This window comes from Globicephala melas, chromosome 11, assembly GCF_963455315.2.
Source record: "Globicephala melas chromosome 11, mGloMel1.2, whole genome shotgun sequence".
Taxonomy (NCBI): Eukaryota; Metazoa; Chordata; class Mammalia; order Artiodactyla; family Delphinidae; genus Globicephala; species Globicephala melas.
The window spans coordinates 93,821,294-93,845,286 of NC_083324.2; the positions used below are offsets into that span (position 1 = coordinate 93,821,294).

Below are 23,993 nucleotides of genomic sequence, written 5' to 3' on the forward strand. Positions count from 1 at the left end.
CCAACTTGGAGCCAAAGGAAAAAAGAAGGCCTAAAGAGCTATTGGAAATGAAGATAAGGGAGAGAGGGCGACCAGTCCCAAAATGCAAGAGTATGGCTGTTGGAACTGAAGTGGGATTCCTACAATCCACCCCAAAGACAGGCTTGTTTACCAGGATAACCTCCATATCGCTCTAGCTGGTATTTGAGGCAACAGGCATGGTTTCAATCAAAGGTGACTGGCAAACATCTAATGAAAGAAAACTGGTAAAGAAAAGCGAGGTGGTATAGAAGCGAAAAATAATGCTCATCTGTCTTTAATCAACAAAACAAAGATGTGTGTCTTCTTCCCATTAGGGGTGACACATAGAGACATGTACATCATTCCAATTTGAAAAAGGCAACCCTGAATTTCAAAATAATCTCATAACTTTTTTAATTGAAGTAGAAAAAGACAAGTCTAAATCCATTTAGTTTAGAATAATGTATAACAAAGATCCAGAAATGATAAGGAATTTGCCCAAGGACACACAGCTAGTTTCTGGTAAGAGTTAGGACCAAAGGTAACAACATTTCTTCTATGGGCCCGTTACCCTGCCAGGTATATTATATATGGCATCTGTTTTAATCCTTATCAGAACTTGTGATGTATGTTTCATACCCATTTTGTAATGCAGAGAATGAAGTTCAAAAGTTAAAGGTATCATCCACCTGATGAGGGTCATGAAAGGCAGAGTAGAGATTCGAACGTCTATTTGTTAATTTCTATAGTTCATCCTGGTCCCTTCCATTCCTGGCTTTGAGATTTGAGGGATTAGGGGGTGGGGAGTTCTTAACATTTTTTGTGTGCTGTATACAGCTTGGAGTCTAGTAAAATCTATAGACTTCTTCTCAGAATGCTTTTAAATGCATAAAACACATAGGTTAATAAAAAAAGAAACCAATTATATCGACTATTAAAAAAATTCATTTTAGAAATTATGAAGATGTTATAGAAGCGCTAACAGAGCACGTAATAACTATTGCTATTTGCCTTCAACAGAAAGGACATCAATAGCTCAAATCATTAAAACATAATGAAGTTGCCCGACATTAACGCCTAAGAGATATATCATGTTCCTTAATCTTTTCTATATAGGACACTTTTAAAAAAAGAAAAAGAGTACATGTCAGAATATATTAGATATTAATGTTGAAGAATATTTTTTAAAAAACAGTGAAACACTCCCTGCCTATTGCATACACAAAATTCCTTCCTATAATATCCAAAAAAGCTCGTTTCCCAACCACTTAAAACCACATGATCCACAAATATGTTTTAATTTAGCTGTAACCGATTACTCAGCAATAAACGGCCAAAGGGGATACACTTTCATGCATCAGGAGTCAGAAAATCTAATTTTTGCCACTGATTCACGTACAGTCTCAAGAAAATTATCAGGGCTCAATATAGGAACGACCACGACAGTAAATACACAAAGAAACTTACACGGACGAGTGAGTATATTTTGATTCTGTGCACTTGACGGTATTTAGCAAGTAGCCCGACAACCAGGAGTCCAACACTTATGAGCATGGGGCACCACTAACAACACAGGTTGCTCATGCTCTACTCAGAAAGAAGAGCGAGCTGGGAGGTGAAAGTGACGCAGTCCTTTCCAACCCTCGCGACACAAACACACCCTCCTTGGCCCGGTCCTCCCCACCCACTGCATGCCCTCTGCACCGCTCGTCACTGTTAATTTCACCCTGGAGACAAGACTGTTTCTGCATATGAACGCATCCCCCACGAGCTGCACATCACACCTTCATCTGCACCCCTGAAACCTACTCCATGTCACCAACAGCAAATGATTACACCTGTTGCACACAACCTCAGGAGACCTAGGTGTTATTCTTTTTAAATACCAAATGCATTGGTAAATAAAAATTATCTCTATCCCATTTTCACTTTTTATTACTGAGAGTAATTTTTCCAGATATTACTTTATCATTTCTAGTTTCCTTTGTCCATTTACCTATCATAGTTTCTTACATATTAGAATAAGCTACCTTTAACATTAACCTTGTCTATCAGCTCTGAGATAAATATTTTATACTTTTATATCTGTCATGCTTTTTATTTGAATTCTAACTCTTCAAATCTGAGACTGTAATCTCTCCAGAGGTCTCACATGTTCTTCTACATTTCCTACTTTTCTTTTTTTTAATATATTTTGATTTTCTACATGTCCACTCTTTTAAATGTTGACTTGTGGGGTGAAGTTTCAGTACCTTCCCTCCCAAGCACCTTCTCAGTTAAACCCAACATCATTTTTAAATGATCCTTCTCTGTTTGTGTATACGCATTCATATGTGTATGAAGAATAATTCCAAAATTGTAAATGTTAGAAAATAAGATGCACTTTAGAAATAGGTTTTAACACCAACTTTGTTGATATACACACGAGTCCACAGAGCAAGGGATACATGAAAAGTAAAATGTGCTGTATGTAATTTTCCACTGAAATTCCAGTCTCCTAGATTTACTTGTAAATGGGTCCTAACACTCTACTTCTCTGAACTGTTCTTATTGTTTCATTAAAAAGGAAGGGAAAAAGCATGATTGCAATCATGCCCATACGTTTGAAAAGGATAAGGCATTATTTAAGTACTACTTTGTCTCTACTTTCTCCTATAGGCAGAATTCTGCAGACCAAATCTGGGTACTCTTGGAAAGATTAAGCTGTGATTCCACTGAACAAAATATACTACAATTTATTTTATTTTTCAAATAACTTGGGAATACACTGAACTGCCTTCATTGTCACTGATTAAACTCACAGATCAATCTGAGCCAGGGCCACATAGTGTCCGGACTCACACACAGATAGACTCTGCTACACACACACACACACACACACACACACACTCTTTATGCAACTGAAAAAAAATAATATCCACATCCATGAGGTGTCAGTAGTTCTTCATACATTTGGTACCAAGGGCTTGATTCACGCAAACGGTATCGAGTTGTTTTTCCAGGATATTTTTGTTGAGATCCTGCACTTACAGGCTTTTCCAGTGACAGACATGTCAGGTCAGACGCCACATGCAACCTGGCCCATCAAGGGGAGGAACCACACCAAGCATCCAAGCTATTCTCCTTAACCAAGTCTCTCACCACGGAATTCCTCTTTCCTCTCTTTCAGGCTCCCACAATGAAAGGAAATTTTAAAAAAACAAACAAAAATACACACACACACATATATTTATATACACATATATGTGTGTATATGTATATACGTATGTATGCAGGTTTCATGCACTGAAAGGGGCTTGGAGAATTAGTTCGATCTGGACACAGGAGGTAAAGGGAATTCTTGGGGTTCAGGGGTAGCTTCCCCTCTGAACCAGAAAGCACTGCCTCCCTTCCCAGGCTCCCCCCAGCAGCTCCAGGGGCCCACGGCACTGACCACTTTGCACCTGTCTGCACAACTGGGGGCCGGTCCAGCCGCTCCTCTTGAGCCATGGGGGCTGGGTCCTACAGGCCAGGGTTCCTCTGGAACCCACCACAGTGCTCAATGGGCCAGCACCTTGCACGCCTATTCATCAAATGTTCACTGAGCACACAGGACAGAACATCCAATCTACACAGAACAGAAAGTCTAAACTTTTACTTCATTTAATAAAACTCTTCTAAAATTTTTATCACAGACACTGTTGCCAAAAATATGGTTTCTAAAGCCTGAAGGGAAAAAAGTAATCATTTTTATAGACCTGTCTCCAGAGACACGTTTGTACCAGTGTTTAACAGGAAGGACATGAATATATCACTCTGTCCTTTACCCCTGCAACAGATACGGATGCTAAAGGACCATTTCATGTTTACAAAGTCCATTATTTAACTCTAGAACTTGGGCTGTATCACGTATGTCACAGGCATGTATGGGTTGTTAAATCAGAACTCATTCCAGACAGCACACAGCTGCATCTGTCAGTGGGAGGGCACTGCCTATACAGTGCCTGCCTGAGCCTGTCCACCCTGTGACCAGCGGCTCCCTGACTTCACTTGACCATGAGGGAGCTCTGAATCCTGATTTCCTGAATTTCTAAATTCTGCAATGTCAATATTGAAAAATTTATAGTTATCCAAGTAGTTTATTTTCAAGAATTACTCTTGATAAACACATTATCCATACAAACATTCTTCAGAAGAAAATTAAAGAATTCTAAGAAGAGGCAGTGTCTAGAAATTTAATTTTAAAAAATTTAATAGAAAGTATTACAAAATATCCTGGCATAAGGTCCTCTGCCGGAGTTAAGCAGAATGTTAAGCAAGAGAATTGTTAACTTCTCGGTTCTGTGAATCACATGAAAGTATGGCTGCTACCAAGAGGATCTGGATATGCCACAGTCCAATCACATCCTCTCTAAAACCAAAGATGACACTAAAACCTGATGGAACCAAAGTCACCACTTCCTCCATATTAACAAAAATCTCACAGGACAGAGCCTCTGAGGTTGAACAGGGTGAGCTCTGATCCAGGAAGATCCAAGAAAATTTCTCTGTAAAGGTCTTTGATTCTCTCTACTAGAGACCTTGCTTTGCCCTTTCCAATCATGTCCTGAGAATGTCTAGATAATGATCCACTTTCTTTCATTTTATAGACCTCCCCACAAGACAGACACGCTTATATTATATATACACACACATATATATATGAGCTCATTCACAATAAAGTGGCTGTAAAAAGTTTCATGGCACTTATAAACACATAAAGTTTAGATTTTAGAAAGGAAATCACTATGAAACACTGGGAACATTTGGATATCTGGAAAGAGCATTCAACCAAAATGCACTCTGAAAAAAATATACTGTACATTTCAATTACCATATAAATACCAAAATTATTCAATAAAAGGAGAAGAAAACTTAAGAAGCAAAGCTAAGTAAAGCAAGAAACAGATAATCTGATAAAGAAAAACCTACCCAAACTACAAGCACAAACCTGCTGGGTAGGAACAGTAACATTTCCTGGATACCTACTATGTACCAGATCTTCTATCTGTATCATATTTAATCTTCACAATAACTCATCAGATAGGTACAATGAGCCACAATTTAAGGTGAGGAAACATAGGCTCAGAGGGATTAAATAACATTCTGTAACTCAAGGACCTAGTAAGTTATAGAATTAGGAGTCGATCCAATTTCACAGCCCCAAACTTGAAAGCCCTTGCTTTTCCCCCACCACCACTAAATCACACTTTCAGTGATAGAAGCTTTGATATAAAAGCTATCAGTGGGCTAATATTTATATGAGTAGTATGGATTTAAAATATGAATAATGGCTGCAATAGTATCCTAAAAACACAATCATCTCCCTTTTCCTATCGTTTAAAAAGCACTTAGATTTTCAGCCAGTTAGCTGGGTCTCTATGAGCAGTCAAGTAGAAGCTGGTTAAAACACATTGTGTGACTTGCCCAGGGCCCAGGGCAGGGCCTGACACAGGGGGACACTCAGAACACCTCCAGAGGAAATGCGGTGTCAGCAAAATGAGGAGGTCGATAAATTCTCTTCCTAAACACAACTTCTGAAGCAAGACAAAACCTCAAAACAACCAGTTCAGCACTCTGGTAGTCAATGAAAGCCATACACAAACAGAAATGTTTCTTCCTGAAAAGCACTGAACTTCAGGTAAGACCAGCACAATGCAAGCCCACGGCCGTTCTGCTCCGGCCGCTCCCGTCCCCCTACCCTCAGCTCCTAACGATGCAACAGTTTAGCCAAGGGGTGGGTCAGTTGAGAAAACCAACAGCTTCACTGCCACTGCAGGCGAGGTTCATTAGATACGGGGCACTGTCAGCTAAGGAGGTGATGCCATTAGCAAGAGAACACAAAGGCCTGAGCTCAGCTAGCCTGAGGCTGAGGTCAAGGGAGGGTCAAGGAACAGACCAGCAGATTAGCCAGGATTTCAAGGGGAGTTCTGGGAGGTGAGGCAACTCTCCACAGACATCCCAGGCTGACCAGAGATCCTGCACACGCATCGCAGGTGTCGGAGTGGACACGTCCCCCCCCGCCCCACATCCCTTGCTGGCACCCACACACAGATGCGAGGGGGTCTGACTGAAAGTAGGAGTTGGGCAGACAGGACAATTGCCTGGAATCTGAAGGTGCTCCTTGCCCACACATGGACCCATCGGCACAGAGCAAAAGCAGGTCAACCTCTGCTCAGGCTTTGGCTGAACACAAAACTATGCTGCCTCAAGGGTGACCCCTGGGGAGCTGGGCTTAAAAGTAATAACAAGAGGGCTTCCCAGGTGGCGCGGTGGTTGAGAGTCCGCCTGCCAATGCAAGGGACGTGGGTTCGTGCCCCGGTCCGGGAAGATCCCACATGCCGCGGAGCGGCTGGGCCCGTGAGCCATGGCCACTGAGCCTGCGCGTCCGGAGCCTGTGCTCCACAGCGGGAGAGGCCACAACAGTGAGAGGCCCGCGTACCCCCAAAAAAAAAAGTAATAACGAGAAAAGAAACAAAAAGACAAGCTGAACAGAGGCACCAGCAGTCACACAATGTGGGAGAGAAGGCTTCACAGATTGACTGCAGGCAAGTCACTAAACAAACGATTACCGAATAACAACTCTTGAGAAGACAAGAATTAGAATCCAGAGTTGCTACAATCTATTGTCTGAAATGTAAGATATTCAACAAAATACTTGGAGATGTGAAAAGAAACAAGAAAGCAAGACCCATACTCAGGGGAAAAAAAAAAGCAGTCAATAAAAACTATCCCTACTATCCCCAAATGTTGGATTTAACTGGTCAAGACTTCAGAGTAGCTATTATATGAAATATACATTCAAAGAACTGAAGGAAATCATGTTTAAAGAATTAAAGTATTATAACTCAACAAATAGAGACTCTCAAAAAAAGAGATATAAATTGTAAAAAAAAAAAAAAAAGAGAACCAAATGGAAATTCTGGCATTGAAAAGTACAATAAATGAAACGAAAAACTTACTAGAGGGGTTCAACAGCAAATTTGAGCTAGTATAAGAAAAAATCAGTACAGTTGATGGTAGCTCAAAGGAAATTAACCAATCTGAGGAACACAGAAAAAAGATCAAAGAAAAATAAACAGAGCCTCAGAGACTTGTGAAACAACATCAAGCTTACCAACATATTTGTAATGGGAGAAGAGAAAAGGGTGGAAAAAATATTTGAAGAACTAATAGTCTACAACTTCCCAAATTTGATTTTAAAAAAAAAGAAAACCATTAATCTTCACATCCAAGAAGTTCAACCAAACTCCAAATAGGATAAACACAAAGAGATCCACACCTGAACACATAGTACTCAAGCTGCTCAAAGCCAAAAACAAGGAGAAAAACTTGAAAACAGCAAGCAAAAAATAATACATCACGCAGAGAAAACCAACACAATACACATCTGATTTCTCACCAGAAACAATGGAAGACCAAAGGCCATGGGATGTCCAGAGTGCTGGGGGGAAGGGGAGCTACCAGCCAAGAATTCTATAACCAGAAAACCACTCTTCAAAACAGAATGAGAGGGCTTCCCTGGTGGCGCAGTGGTTGAGAGTCCGCCTGCCAATGCAGGGGACACGGGTTTGTGCCCTGGTCTGGGAAGATCCCACATGCCGCAGAGCAGCTAGGCCCGTGAGCCTGCCCGCTGAGCCTGTGTGTCCGGAGCCTGTGCTCCGCAATGGGAGAGGCCACAACAGTGAGAGGCCCGTGTACCACCAAAAAAAAAAAAAAAACAGAATGAGAAAAGAAAGACATCCCATGACTTTTCGAAAAGATAAATGTATTACTAGAAGATCCGCCTTGCAAAGATGCTATATGAGTCCTTCAGGTTGAATGGAAATGACACAGACAATAACTCAAATCCCCAAGAAGAAACAAGGATTGCTGGAAGTGTAAATAAGACGCTATTAATATTGTTTCTTACATTCTTTTTTTTTCTCATTTCTTCCCTAAATTCTTTAAAACATAGAAGATTGTATAAAGCCATAATTTAACACTGTATAACTGGGTTTACAACATACAGGGATCACACATATATGACAATAATAGCATAAAGGGAAAGAAAGAGACAAACTGGAACAAAGTTACCATTGTTCAGTTAGCATGATTCTCAAGTAGACAGTGGTACATTAAGACGCATATTATAATCTCTAAAACAACCAAATGACTTGGTCAAAGAAATGGACTCAAAATGATAATAATAACAACAACAATAAAAGCAATAGAGAAATCAAAATTGTACAACTAAAAAATATTTAACACAAAAGAAGACAATGACATAGAGAAAAACAAGATTATGAGACAAACAGAAAAGAAATAACAAAATGGCAGACTTAAATCCATCAGTAACAATAATTACATTAATGTGAATGGAATAAACACCACACTCAGAAGACAAACTGTCAGACAGGATAAAAAAGCAATTCCAACAACATGTCCACAAGAGATATATCTTAGGTTCAACAAGCCAAAGAAAGGTTCAAAGTAAAAGGACAGGGAAAGATATACTACGCAAATAGCAACCCTAAGAGAACTGGAATCGGAGATAATTGTATCAGGTAAAACATGTTACCAACTTGACCTAAGTGGCATTTAGAGAAACTCCAGCTAACTGCAGACTTGGGGATGACTGCTTACAGCAACATTATTCACAATAACTAAAAAATGACAACCAACTGGTGAATGGGTAAATCAAACGGGATCTAGTCGTACAACAGAATATTACTCAGCAATAAAAGGTAACAAAAAAACAGATACACGTGAAATTCAAACACATCATGCTAGTTGGAAGAAGCCAGACATAAAAGTCTGTACATTGCATGATCCCATCATATTAAATGTCCAGAAAAGGCAAACGTAAAGAGCCAGAAAGCAGACCAGGAGCTACCTGGGGCCAGGAATGGGAGCGAGGACTGACTACTAAAAGGCCAGGGAAATTTGGGGCGTAGGACGGACATGTTCTATAACTGGATTGTGGTCAGGGTTGCACAACTCTATAAATGTACCAAATATCATTGAACTGTACACTTATAGTGGGTGAATTTTACTGCATGTAAATTATATCTTAACAAGTCTGTAAAAAAAATATATTGTATAGTGGTTTGACAGAGGCAATTATAAACTACTGTCTGGAGACTGACAAAGGCACTCTTTCCACGAAAGAGCATCAAACACAAACAGTGCAAACTCTGGCTCCGTCCAGGATGTTAGTGTGAATGTTAGGCATGTAACTTATCACTCATATGGCATTAATTTCATCAAAACACAACAAATCAACTTAAACTATCAACAAATAAGAGGCCAAATGATGCATTTAACCCTTGTCACATAGTCACACATCTGCTTATGTATGTTAATTGAGTATTACTTACATATTCACTCATCAGATGTTTGCACAGCTGTCTGAACTTGCATGTGTAAGCCATTACGGTCTTTAAACGTCGTCAACTATAAATTTCCCAGAAGACAGGGGCAGAGCTGTTGAACTCCACAGTGTGTCCCACACATCACAGCAGGGCCTGCAGAACTCCAGACAGAGGCTTCTGGGTCACTTCATGACCCTACAGGCTCTTCCTTTCACCGAGAAAGGCAACGCGTTAACAGTTCCCGATTCTCAGACCATTTTTGAGCCATGTGCTAACATCAGCCGGTACCAAAGTAAAGAGACTAAGGTTCCAGTGTGTTTGTGGAGAACTGACAGTGCTTTCAAAAGCATTTCTCAAACTACTCAAATAGTTATTATGAACTCAATCGAGCCTATCCTTAACATAGAGTATTTAAACTTAAGCAAAATAAAGTAAAATGAAACCAGAACACAAAAATATCATTTCCTCTATTCACCCCCATCCTACTCACTACCCCAAACCAACAGAAATAAAGAATCACTTGGAGATTAAAGAAAGTGTTGTAGAGAATACTGAGAATTCAGACCCACCAGGTATTAATCATGTTCTCAAACACCCAAGCACAAAGTGTAATGCCTCACGTGTTAGTACAGTCATTGCTCAGACGACCTGTCCCATCCTTAGGTCCGCTCACAAGGGGCAGGACTGCCTTTTCAAGCCCATTTTTCAGAAGGCCCTCCCCTCAGAGGCAGCTCTGCTTCTCTGCAGAACAATCCTTCACAAGATGTACAGCATGGGAAATCGTTGCTTATGGTATTTTTCTACGCTGTGAGTTAAATACAGTGGTGACTACGGGAACAACACAATCACAGAAAGGACAGTGCTCTACCTGACAGAGCAGCTGGCTCCCTCCCTGACGACCCAGGCCTTTTGGGTGGGGACCCACGATCTTGGCATCAGAACATCAAGAACAACAGAATTTTTCTGGCAAGACCAACTCAGCCTCTAAGGCTCTCTTCACCTTAGAACCACAAGCAAAGGGACTCCTTCCCAAACAGATGTGAGGCGGCAGACCGAGACGTGCTAACGCAGCAGCTCTGGGCCCCCCTGCGATGCACTCCAACAGCGGAACTCTACGGAAAGACAGAGCTTTCTGACTTACTCCCAAGCAGAAAGGGCTTTATAAATAAATAATCTACTTCTCCTCTAGCTCCTGGACAGGGGTCAGCAAACGTTTCCTGTAAAGTGTTAGATGGTAAATATTCTAGGCCTTGTTCAGCCATTTGCAGCCCCTCGCTTTCGTAGCAGGAAAGCAGTCAGACAACATGTAAATGAATGGGCATGGCTCTGTTCCAGCAAAAACGTTTACAAAAACAGGTGGAAGGCTGGATTTGACCACTGGACTGTAGCTTGCTGACCCCTGCCTGGAATAACAGCTGTTTACAGCAAAAAAGGAAATTACAGATCAACATCACCCTGCCCCCGACCCCTGCCTACTCCCATGCCGTGTTCTCAATGAAGACACGAAATTCAAGTTAGTTGCTCGAGGTCACACATTAGTTTTTGCTGGTTTGTTCGTGTGCATGAAGATAATTTTCTGAAATAAAAGAGAGACAGAAGCAGGCGGGGGGAGAGAGAGAGAGAGAGAGACTCATTCTTTTAACCTATCACCCTACCTCCTGGATATCAACAAATCATACGGACCTAGGTGGAGGCGTTTTTGGATGTTTTTTTAAATACACTTTTTTTGAGCAGTTTTAGGTTCACAGCAAAATTAAGCAGAATGTACAGAGATCTCGCATATATCCCCACACATGCTCAGGCTACCCCACCAGCATCATTCTCCACCAGATGGTACATTTGTTACAAATGACCAATGTACACATCACATCACCCAGAGTCCATAGTTTACATTAAGGCTCACTCTTGGTGTACAATCTATGGGTCTGGACAAATGTAGAGTGACAGAGTGACATGTATTCACCATTACAGCATCATACAGAAGAGACTCACTGCTTTAAAGACTCTCTGTGGAGAGGTTGTTTTTTAATTTCAAAGTGTTATAAAATTGTCCCTAGCCTTCTGTAAATATTCAACTTAGTATAAAAGAACTCAACTGGGTAATTGTACAATTATCATAAATAATTGGAAGTACACATATCAAATCTAAAAAGTTTCCTCTCTTCTTCTTCATTAAAGTTTCAAGTTCAGTGAGAAATCCACTCTCATCAGGCAAACTAGACCAACAACCACTTCTGTATCGTTTCCCCCCATTCTTCAAAAGCCTCAAAACTTACTTTCTCTGTCAATCTATCCTTCTCTTCTTTAAAACCCATCTCAAATCTCTGCCTCCTTTAGGTTTTCAAGGAGAACAAAGTTAACTTCTCCAAAAAAGTATATTCTGATTGCTTTTATCCCACTCAGATTTTTTTTTTTTGCTCCATTTTCCCTTTGAGAATTCCATACTGCTTGTACCATACTCATCTGAAATTATATACGTGTTGCTTTATATTACCCTTAGATCTTTTTCATGTGTTCTAAAACTCTCTGAAGGAGGGTAACAAGTTTGTTGTTCACTGTTAAAATGAAAGACTAATAAAATCTCCTAACCCTGATCGCTCACCCCTCAAAGTGGTTCTTCATTTGCCCTTTACCTACATCTGCAATCTGGATATAGGTCCACATATATCTAAAACAGTACATCTTTTCTATATTCTTCTGTACCTACTGCATGAGAAAAAAAATATAAAATGTTTTGTTCTTTATTTTACTCAGAATTTTAATGTTGTCATTAATTTTCCCAGAAATAGTTTCTAAGCCGTTATGTCCGAAATTTCAACCTTTATGCCGAAACTCCCATTTAAATACTGCCACTCTCCACCTTAAGCAAGACATCTTTACTTTCAACTACATCGTACTAAGCAAATCATGTAAGTAAACATCTCCGATGGAACAGCTATACTTTCCCTCTTGAAGAGCTTGGAAATTCCCTTGATTGTTTGTCATAGCAAATCCAACTTGGACTACGGTCTACGTACACAACTCCAAAATGGATTTCCAACAGTTAAAGACTTAGAGGGGGGAAAAAGGTCCTTCAAATTCTGACCTGCTGAGTAACCTCAGCTCTATGTGCTAAGCTTGACGAGCTTTATTTTGTAACTGGGATGGAGAGCATTTCTAAGCTCTTACTCTAGTCAGGAAAGCTCTTTCTGCTATCAACATGAACAAGCATAACCATGACAGTTAAGAGCAAAGGCACTGGAAACTCCTAGCTGTGGGACTCTGGGCAACCAGCAACTTCTCTGTACCTCAGTCCCATGTCCATGAAATGCGAGCAGTAACAGCAGCCATCTCACATGGTTGTAAGGATTAAACAAACAAACAAACATGCAAAAAGCTCTTTGAATACAGCCTAGTACACAGACCTGCGAAGAGGCTAGCTCTTTTCTTTTTTTTGCGGTACGCGGGCCTCTCACTGTTGTGGCCTCTCCCGTTGCGGAGCACAGGCTCCGGACGCACAGGCTCAGCGGCCATGGCTCACGGGCCCAGCCGCTCCGCGGCATGTGGGATCTTCCCGGACCGGGGCACGAACCCGTGTCCCCTGCATCGGCAGGCGGACTCTCAACCACTGAGCCACCAGGGAAGCCCGCTAGCTCTTTTCATCATCATAAAAGTGACATGGCACAACCTCCCTCTTGCTACCGGCCCACAACGAACTGTAACTGTGGGAAGCAATATGATAAGAAAAGATTTTAAAGACCATTTGCACAAACAGCATCTTGAACAAGACCAAACGAGCTGCTCAAGATCAACTCCCCTGAATGTCTCTGCCCAACTTTCTGATCTGTAAAATGAGGAAGATGAACTAAATACCTCAAAGGTCCGTCCTTCCCAGCTATAAAACTTGGATAATTCTCTTGGAGAAGCGTATGAGAGACCAGCAACTGGAGAGAGAACTCCTTGGCACTGTTAAACCACCTTCCAGGTCCCTGTGTAGCAGCTCAGTTCATTTTTTTTGATTTTTAAACTATCAAACACTGCCCCATTGTAGCAACATGTTTAATCAACTTCTATTTGGATACTGTGACATTAAGCGGCTACGTGCTGACTGTACCCTTTTCTTCACTGGAGAATCTGAAAGAGTTGGAAGATAAGCATATATAAATAAGCACACTTCAAAATACAAACCTGTAAATATGTTTGAGCAAATTCATACTCTAATCATATAAGCACACACAAATAATATACACACATGAACACCTAGGTACAATAAAAATCAAGCTTTGTATCAATTAAGCGGCTCTAACTCTTAAACTACTATGGTTCCACCTCACATTTTGTGAGTAGCCACTCACAGTAGCCAACTGTTTTGTGATCACTATATATTTTCTGAATACTTTTGCATGGCAGCACAGCCTCAGGATATTTTCTAGAACAAAATTCATTACAGAAAATGTCTAAGAACCTTCTGAAAAGTCTTCATTTTAAAGTTATTTTAAAAAAAGGTCAAAGTTAACGCAATACTGCACCAACTATAAGCTTTAAGCCTAATGGTCAAAAAGAACTTCCCTCTAACATAAAGATTTGAGTACTGAGAAGAAAGGACCCTAACTGGTGATAAGTTTTTGTGCTATAGACGGCTAACAGTATTACAAACATCCAGTGCTTTATAAGAACAGCTTTGCATCATTTGTAATTCGTACATTGTTAATAGCACATTATTAATATGCAAAAAGTTTAACTGTTTTAAAAGAATTCAATACATAAATGAAAAAATAAGGCACTTAATTTATTCATAAAATATTTTTTCAGATAACACAAGAGTCAACTTTAGCCCAGACTTACTCACGTTACACCGCGTTCTAAAATGTGCAGCTTTAACACCTGTGTATGTGACCGGGGGGTTATGCATAGTATGTCTTTTTCCAGTCTATGGTAAGACAAAATTATACCTCATCAGAACATATTTTCTGCAAAGATGTTCTAAAATAAAGTCATTACTCTGATTAATCATATTATTACATCTTGTATTTGCTTTTGAAAAGAAAAAAGCATTTGGTTAATGTTAATAAGCATTCAAAAAGCATCAGATAAGCTCTCAACAGGAGCCAAAAAATAATTATCTGGAATAAAAAAAAAAACAACGGAGGCTTGCTATATTAAGTCTATTCTTCTATTTTTATCCTCGTCAAAATAAATAATATCATCTACTTATACAATAGCTCCTAATAAATAATATCATCTACTTATACAATAGTTCCTAATAACTGCAACTGCTTTTTCACCTTTGTCATCAAAACTATATTTTAATTTATTACTTACTTTATTTCTAGCTACAGTCATATATAGAATTTTTTTTTTGTAAGACATGGGGTGGTTCTCCCAACAAAATTTCTAACTTCTCAAATCTTAAGGCTGTGCTAACCTAACATTCAAATGTGAAAAGCAATGCACAAGCAGCTGGAATTCCATCTGAAAATCATCAAAATTAAACCTATTCTACAGATAAGCTCAACAAGATAATCCCCACATAACAAGAAAACATAAAATTATATTCACAGTAAGATTTTACAAAACAATCACTGGAGTAGGTTCATACACTGAGAGCAAATGAAAATATTCACATTAATGAGATTATTTCCGAAATCCCAGCTGGGTTCCTGCGGTCTCACACAGGAGGGGGCCAGGGGATGGAGAGACGGTACCATATAGCGATGACCAGAGCACGTCACTTCTATCCCACGTGACAGTGATGTCAACATTTTTAACAACAGTTCAATTATAATAGAATAGAAGGCCTCACAATCAGTTTCCTGAGAACTCCATGCAGACAGAACAAATAACATGTTTTACTTCATTCAACACTGTCAAAATATGAGGCAAGGTTTGAAAGAGTTGAGCGGCAGCGCACTGGCTAAGAATTTCCCTCCCCAGATGACTGTCCGCACTGACCTCTCTCTCCCAAATCCCAAGCCTTGAGGAGTCAGGACCAGGAGGCGGCACATCATTAAACAATGCTGGGCACAGAGGCAGCCTCCTTTATGCAGTTATCAAAGTGCAGTTAGAGGCTTCACATAGGGATTCCTCGTGTCCTCTGTTTGCAAAGAACATGTAACTCAAGAGTTGGACATAAACCAGTTTTTTACCGAAAGTAACAAACAGGTCTCTGGACTGAGTGTCTATCCAGTGTCAGGCATTGTCCCAACTGCCTACACTTGCCATAACCTTCACACGTTGTCTCTGTTTTACGAGGAGGAAACCAACACTCCCAGCTTGCCCAAGGCCACACGGCTAGTCCGTGACAGCTTAAAGCCCAACTCTTTACCATTATATTAACTAAATGTACCAAAGGGATAAACTCTAGGAATCCAACGGCAAAACCTCACATAAAACAAAAGTTAATAATAACTACTTGGTTTATCTGTTTAAGGCGATTCAAACTTTATATTAGAATAGGTTACTTAATCAGAGGTGACCAAATATCATAAGAAGCATTTGCTACTTAAAGTTCAAAAACATAAGCAAATTTCATGAGTACAAATCATCTTTAACCCTCTAGTTGGCTAAAAAGCTAACACGAATGTTATTTTGTTGAGCACAGATAGAAGACTAAAACAGTCTCTTTTGACATAATTTATATCCAGCTAAGATGACAGATCTGTAGAATAATCATGATGCAATTACAAAGTATAATAAGGCACCTGTAGACACAAGCAACAGAAGCCCACTGTATACGGGGGCAGTGGGGGGCAGAGTACAGGGGGAGAAGAGAGGAGGAAAGGGGAAAAAAGTCAAAGAAGTGGTGAAATCTTCTTTGGCAGACACACCTCCCACACAGAGTAAGAAAACAGAGTAGAAGTGAGGAGGGGGAAGAGATACTTTCCAGAAAGAAGAGCAACACAGAAATGCTGGGTTTGCACGCTGAGCTCCTGAAATGGCAAATGACTATCCATCAGATACACAGGAGAACAAGAAGGCCAGAGCGAGGCAAGTGTGTCCCAGCTAAACTCATGGCTTTGGACCTTATCTTCTAAGGCGATGGGCATCCACAGACCCCACCTGTGGATCTCAGCTATGCTCTGATCACCCTCCCAAGTGTTACTTCTCACATTATAATAAAGCTGGCTCTCAGAGGGGAAAAGAGCTCTCGTCTTTCACAATGTGTTCAGAGCCAAATGCACTCAACCAATAAAAATGAAAAACAGCCACACCAAATTCTCAAAATACATTTTGCAAAGGTTAATACTTAGTATTTTCCACACTGATTTCCAATCCTAAGGCCGATGACCCTTTGAAACCCTAGGCCCAAATACAACCCAAAATAGGTGACACCCATTTTTTTCCCCCCAAAGCTTTGAAACTTTCACAGTGACGAATGGCAAGGCACAAAAACAGCCCTTTATCTTAAAATGACAGATGGAGCCCCTGCAAGTCCCCAGTTCCTCCATTCCACGTTACCCAAGAGTCCCTGCGAAGACCTGGGAAGGAGGCGACGGGGAGGGAATGACTGCTGGGGAGGAAGGCGCCACCCTGCTGCACACTCATATAGACCACACGTGGAGCTGGGCCTGGAGTTTGCCACACGGTGCCCAAGAGTCCCTCTCCAGGGAACCTTCAGAAATGCCTATTCAACCTCACGAAGGAAATGTCGCTGTTAGACGCTACCCACCCACAGTGTGCAAGTGGGCACCAAAGACAAAGGTGGTTTATGTGGCCAAGGGTGAAGAGACCAGAACTCGGCAAACCTCACTCTCACAAACTGTACAAGTCACCCATCAGCTCTAACTCTGACTCAGTTATGCCCCAAATTCATGTCCTGCCCTTAACATACCAGTTCCTCTCATGCTTTTCCACTAAAGAACCTCTAGCATCAGAGAGGTGTAAACTCCGCCTCCTATGGGAGCACACCTGCGTGCCTAATTTAAATCGTACTAACTTGGTATGCTCCTCCAGGATAGAGCCCTGCATGTATTCTTTCTACACTTGTATAATACTTTAACACGTGAATACACACACGCACACACACACGTGCGTGTATACATATGTTCCCCCAATCCTTCCACATGCCATGGAAGCATAATAAACATATGATTTCAGATTTAAGGATAAAGCTTTAATTATTGACTTGATGACCAAGCACAAGACAAATTCTTCACAGGCTCTTTTCTAAGGAAGACTAAATAGAGGCAACGTGTTTAATGGAAACCCCTAAGATGACAGCACACAGAGTAGCAGCGAGGAGCTGGTCTTCTGACTGCGTCTCTCCCCACGGCAGAGCTAACTTTATGAGATAGCTCTTCTACAAGACAAAGCAGTGGGTCACAGGTAAAGCCAAGCAAACATGATACTCCAACTGTATCACACAACTGAGATACAAAATACAGTCGTCCCTCGGTATCCACGGGGTGTTGGTTCTGGACCCCCACGGGTACCAACATCCATGGACGCCCAAGTCCCTTAAATAAAGGCAGTTGGCCCTCCGTATCCAGGGGTTGAGCTTCTGAGGATTCACCCAACCTGTGGTTGAGAAACATCCACATATACATGGACCTGTGAAGTTCAAAACTTGCCGTTCAAGGGACAACAGTAAATGGTAAAAAATTCATTTTAGTACCTGTTGTTTCCCTGCTTACTTTAACCCCCAAATTGCGCCTAGGGATAGAGTCCTCATACATTTTTAGAAGGAAAGAGGAAACTGTAAAGGTGTTCTTGCCTTTGTCCTTTGCTTACTTGGGTTTTCCCAATGGGAACAGCTTGGCCCTCACCCTTCTCAGCTGAGTGAGCTAACTGGCTCAGACACCACCCCTTCCATGAAGTCCCCCCTCCCCCGTGCCTGCCGAATCTGCCCATCCGCCCACACAGCTTTAGCAAAGTTGCTTTTGTCATCTTGCGCTAATCTACTTTGATCCTTTCTTTAGTGGCTGAGAGTTCATAACTGCCTTAGTCAAGCAACTTTTTAGACTCTCACCAATGGGCCAGAACCCAAGTTATCACAAGTTCTCTTCGAAAACTTTCAAAACATCTTAATTTCAGAAAACAAGCAAGTTTTCCTGCTAAAATTTTTCACTTTGCATACTAAATTTAGACCCAGACTTCGTGATCTTTATAATCTGACTCCTCCCAATTCTCCCACTCCAATCTCCTCCCTCCCTCCCTCGTCTCCCCTCTGAGTAGAGCTTCTCATGCTCTGGTCATGGATGGTAACTTAGAGGAGCTTGGATTCCCCAAGTTGCTTCACAAGCTCCCACCCCAAGATGAAATGCACTCATCCTGTCTTGTCAGCTTCCTAGGTAATCCGTCAGCCTTAAGAACCCAGTTCAGATGTTATCTTTCCTTCCCACCCTGCCCCTCTCCAAACCAGCCCCTGCAAAATTGGAATGTAACATGATCCACAAACTCCAGTGTCATCTCTAAACGTCTGCTCTTCCCTCACTACCTTCTCTTTGCAGCGTCCATGTCTGATTATCATTTCATCCCTGCCACCTGGAATGGCAGCACAGGAGGGTGTTCAACAAATACCTGCTGGACTTCCCTGGTGGCACGGTGACTGGGAATCCACCTGCCAATGCAGGGGACATGGGTTCGAGCCCTGGTCTGGGAAGATCCCACATGCCGCGCAGCAGCTAAGCCTGTGCGCCACAACTACTAAGCCTGCGCTCTAGAGCCCATGAGACACAACTACTGAGCCCACGTGCCGCAACTGCTGAAGCCCGCGTGCCTAGAGCCCATGCTCCGGAACAAGAGAAGCTACCGCAATGAGAAGCCCGCGCACTGCAACGAAGAGTAGCCCCTGCCCTCTGCAACTAGAGAAACCCCACGCACAGCAACGAAGGCCCAACGCAGCCAAAAATAAATATAAATAAATAAATTCACAAAAACAAAAAACAAGTGCCTGCTGAGTTGTACATTTATTTGATACAGAAAGGAAAAGTCTATGGCCTAAAAATCTGCATTTCTCTGGATAGCCATGTTATCTAGAATATAATAAAGGATATATTTTAAATATGAAAAACATTTAATGTTTATGACCTAATGAACGATACTTTCAGATCAATCATGCATTCTTTCTTTCAGTGAGTATCTGGGCTCCTAATTAGCTGCCAGGGGTTGTGCTGGGCTAGGGCCCCTGCCAGCCCCAAGGATGCCTTAGAGCGTGCAGATCCATCGGAACAGGGTACCCTCTCTGGACAGATGAATTATAAAAGCTGAGCCCAGGACTCCAAACGCCCGCCTCAGCTGGCTGTGAGCATGGAGCCATTGCCTACAGAAGTATATGAGAGAAAGTCCGACTTCGGGGGCTCAGATTCTAGTAAAAGAGACAGGCAAATACAGTCAGTTTCCAACATTTTCTATGTGACCCTGAAAATGAGACTTCGACATACGACACTTAGCACACTCCATCTAAATCCTCATCTCATTGAACACTGGTACTAAAATCATCAATTTGAACTCAGGCTGAGGTATCCACCTGTGCTAGCAGAGAGTTCTAGTACGCTTAGGTAGGAAACGAGCACTGTTTGCAGATTCAAGTAGGCCACGTAATTGGCCACATTTTCACTTACCGCCTTACAGGGACTGGCCAAATTATTTCACCAAGGAACATTTTCAATTAAATTTGTCTGATTTTTAAGTCATTTCTTACCTTGCGTGTGCTTGAGAATATTTTTTCTGTAATTGTAAATATTTCATAAGATACTTTACTCAGTTTGGAATTATTTGCTTTAACAGTTCTTTGCTTAACACTGCTACACACTTTTACCTACTAAGTTAAATATAAAAGATAATTACCGTTCCCAGTGGATAAGGTACATTAGAATAATACAAATCTTTTAAAACAATAAGCTAAAAAAAGCTGACTTTCCTAATATTAAAATATCTCTTCACATTTAAGAGGAAATGCTGATTTTTTTTGTTTTATATGAAATGTATATCATATACATACACATTTTTGACCAATTGCTTCCCTATGGAAAATAAATCAGTATACCTACTTCCTGAGTAGTCCTGCAAACAACGGTCTGAGTTAACGTCGACTACAACTGTCTTCACTTCTTGTTAATCTAATGTATAGACTGGTACAAAAATAAATCTCAAAAGAAGTATGGGGGAGGGGTGAAAAAAACTAATTCATGGTGATCCAGTTGGCAAAGAATATCCAACCATTTATTTCAGATTCCTCATTCCAAACAAGGTGCCTGTTAAGAGACAGTGAATCTCAGACTTTAATACCCACACTAATGCTTGGGAAGGCGCTGTAGTTTTGTCAGATTCAATTAATTCGTTCAACAAATATTTACAAAGCATCTCCTGAGAGACAGAAATTGTGCAGGGCAAGAGGAAGTGAACCAGAGAAACAGAACAGGGGTCCTGGAGCCGCCGGACCATGGAGCAGGGTCACCATCTAACAAGCTGCCATTCCTGCCACCAATGAGATACTTGATTAAAGACTGACTGTAAACCCTACTTCTGTCTAATGCAGAGCCCTACCTCTTAGGTTTCTGGGATGAATCTGTTTAGTTCGAGGCATCTTCTTTGATTCAGGGGCCCCTTTTTCTTCTTAGAAACTGTAGGAAGAGCAGGTCACAGAAAGGCAGCTCCATAAACCCAATGTCCATCAATTAATCCATGTGCTGAAAAAGAAAAAAAAAAGTCACATTTCACTACCTTTTACTACCTTCAAAGGAAAAAGACACTTCAAAAGTTATGGCTGAATACTGCACTAGTCTAAACTCAACAAAATCTCAACTAATCTAATCAAGCTGAAGGCCACTGCAGAAGGTTACCTACTAACTTTTAATTCGATGTAGGACACATCATTTTGCCACTATCTGGGCTTTCCCGTGAAAAACACAGGGGAAAAAAATCACTGTACCTTTAACAAAAAAGAGTGAAAAAATTCAGTGAATTGTGTTTTAAAGCAACATTTCCAGGTACAATTAAAGTACATCAGGCTATAAAAGGGTTTTGCTGTATATAGTACAAGTCTGCCCGTTTATAAATTCTTTAGTGCATGGACCATGTCTCATTCATTTTGTCTTACTGAGTTAATTCAATTAATACATGTGGTTGCTATTGAGGCTGTTCCCCCATTATTCCAGTTCTCTCTTCTAGGCTCCTTTAGGACTGTTCTTTCTCCCTTCCGGTGTTTAGCTAGAATGCGTGACCAGTTCTGGCTAATTACCTGTGAGTGGAAGAAACAGGCATGGCTTCCAGGGTGGAGCATTTAGTTATCAAAGCCAGATCCCCCAGTGCTCTTCTTCCTCTGCCATGAGACAGGCACTGTTCTAGACAGCGAGTCTGACAACACAGAGCTGAGCTCCCGCCAACCCAACGTGATCATGGAGCAGAAACATAAAGGAGATCTTTGTTGTTTTAAGCACTGAGGTTTAGGAGTTATTTGTTACTGCAGCATAACCCTGTCCTGACATACACATTTTAAAAACAGCGATTTGAAATACAATGTGTCAAAACAGTAAGAATCCAAAACTTAACCATCTCTTTCCCCCATGAGATCCTCAAGGACCCCTGAGCTATAAAATCTTAGTTTTAACTTCCTGCAATAAGGCTGATAAGCAAAGCCCATGATGATGATGTTAAACATGAAATTATGTTTAATCACTAAGCAAAGACACAAGAATGGAATAGCAATGCTTTGTTTAATACTTTTAAAACATCCAGTACTACAGAAAAAAACAAAAGCACCTACTGTGTGCCTGTGTACTTCCTACACATTACCTAATTTAATCCTAATGATAACTGCTTAGGTAGCTATCATTTATCCATTTTAAAGATAAGAAAATTAAGACAGGAAGAGGTTAAGGAACCTGCCCACGGCCAACAAATAAGGAATGTGGCACCACCTGACTCAGGTACTCTCAACGCTTATTTCCTGGCTGGAAATAGTACCTGCTCTGGGGGTTTTGTTCAAGAGGCTGTATAGCACAACAAGTCATGACTATATATTTCGGTGTCAAATCACACTGGGTTCAAGGCTTACTGTGTGGCTTTGTTCAAGGTACTTAACCTCTCTGAAGATCAGATTTCCCAACTGTAAAACTAGGATATGGTATCCACCTCATTGGGTTGTAAGAACTAAACAATTCAGGTGCTTTGCTCACTGCCTGGCACACGGAAATATCAAATATTAATCCTCTTTAAGAATGCCTATATGGGACCATAGGGCTGTATCTAATAACCAGTATAAGGTTTTAGAAATTTATGGTTTCAATACAGCAGAGAAGAAGCAGAAGGAAAGAAGGCTATGATTAACTTTAGTATTTTAACCCCGATAAGGCTGCATGTGGGCACTGCATAAAAAATATTTGCAATTTTTTAACTGCATGGTAAAGAATATGAAATATGAAGGTTCAATACCGTGTACTTCATCTAGCACTGTGCTAAATGGTCTATAAAAGATATAGTTCCCCAACTCCCTGCACGAAAAACATCCACCATCCAACTGACGGAGCTTCCGATTCAAGAGAGAATGTAGAGACGTCAGGGCCAAATAAACTGTATGAAGGCTTAACTCCCAACTTAACGCTTTTAAAAGGTCACGATATTTAGAAGTTTTTAAAGCGACAACTCCGACTGTAATTCAATCACGTGACACCACAAGATCCGGAGCCTGCACAGAAAATATGCAAATTCCCAATCAGTAACAGCTTTCCGCTACCCTGTTCTCTGCCTACCCACTGTCCCTAGCTGTCCATCCCATTTTTAAATCCTTGTGGGGGGGGAGTGAGTCTTTCCAACGACAGCAGCACTGTAGCGATGAAGACGAGTGATGAACCGTTCCTTTACGGAAAGAAATAAATACTACATGGAGCAAAAACATGACACGATCAAAAAGCGTAAAGACAGTTAGTTGCAACGAGAAGAAACATGAATGAATGTGGAGGGCGGAGCCTGGGAAAACCCCTCCGCAACGCTGCACTGAACAAAGCGCTTCGCATGCCAGGAGGAGGGGGGAATGGAAGTGCCAGCTCAGGAAGGAGCCCAGAGTGAATGCGGAGAGCAGGAGGAGGAGGACGAGGCGAAGCGAGGCGAGGCGAGGCGAGGCGAGGCGAGGCGAGCGCGGCAGCCCTGAGACTCCTCCTCGCCGCCAGCTCCGCCGCCGCCCCCTCCCCTCTCCAGCAGCAACTCCTTCGCCAGCCCGACCCCAAGGCGAGCCGGAGCCGACCCGCGCCCAAACCCACCGCCCTCTTCCCAACTGCTGCAGGCGCGTACTCCCAACCCGGAAAGAAACTACCCAGGTGGCTGGGAGTAAACAGGCACTTAGAGCAAAGAACGAAAGGAAAAGCAAGCCACAAAGCCGGGAGGTTGGGAAGCCGAGGCCTGGCCTCCCTCACCCCCCACCGTCTTGCAGAATGCGTCTGCGGCTGGAACGCGGGCGGGGAGGCTGGGTCCCTCCGTACCTGCTCGGCTCGCAGGACCGCAGCTCGGGCCGCTTGCGCGCGGCGAGGGAGCCCAGAAGTGGCAAGTGTCTCCCGCACGCAGCCATCCCCTCTGCAAGGTCTGCGGTTGCACACACACGCACACACACGCGCGCCCGCACGCCCCCCGCCCGTGGAGAGGGATGTGGTCCTGCCCCCCACCCCACTACGCCGGTCCCCCGCCGCCCTCCCAGCTGCAGCGCCCCCG

The 23,993-nt window shown here is 41.9% G+C and overlaps 1 protein-coding gene across 8 annotated transcripts in view; it reads right to left on the reverse strand.

The window, feature by feature from the left end:
* The window catches only part of HIVEP1 (HIVEP zinc finger 1), a 142,988-nt gene that overhangs the window by 114,908 nt on the left and 4,087 nt on the right, over window positions 1-23,993 (reverse strand). For 3 of the 8 annotated variants that reach the window (XM_060307474.2, XM_060307473.1, XM_060307469.1), the window contains exon 2: window positions 20,838-20,980. In XM_060307474.2, the coding sequence (XP_060163457.1) occupies window positions 20,838-20,877 (40 nt within the window). In that variant the 5' untranslated portion in view covers window positions 20,878-20,980. Of the gene's footprint in view, window positions 1-20,837; window positions 20,981-21,531; window positions 22,978-23,767; window positions 23,910-23,993 lie in introns of those variants that run through there. The other 5 variants (XM_030881415.2, XM_060307475.1, XM_060307470.1 and 2 more) reach the window with 4 other exon arrangements.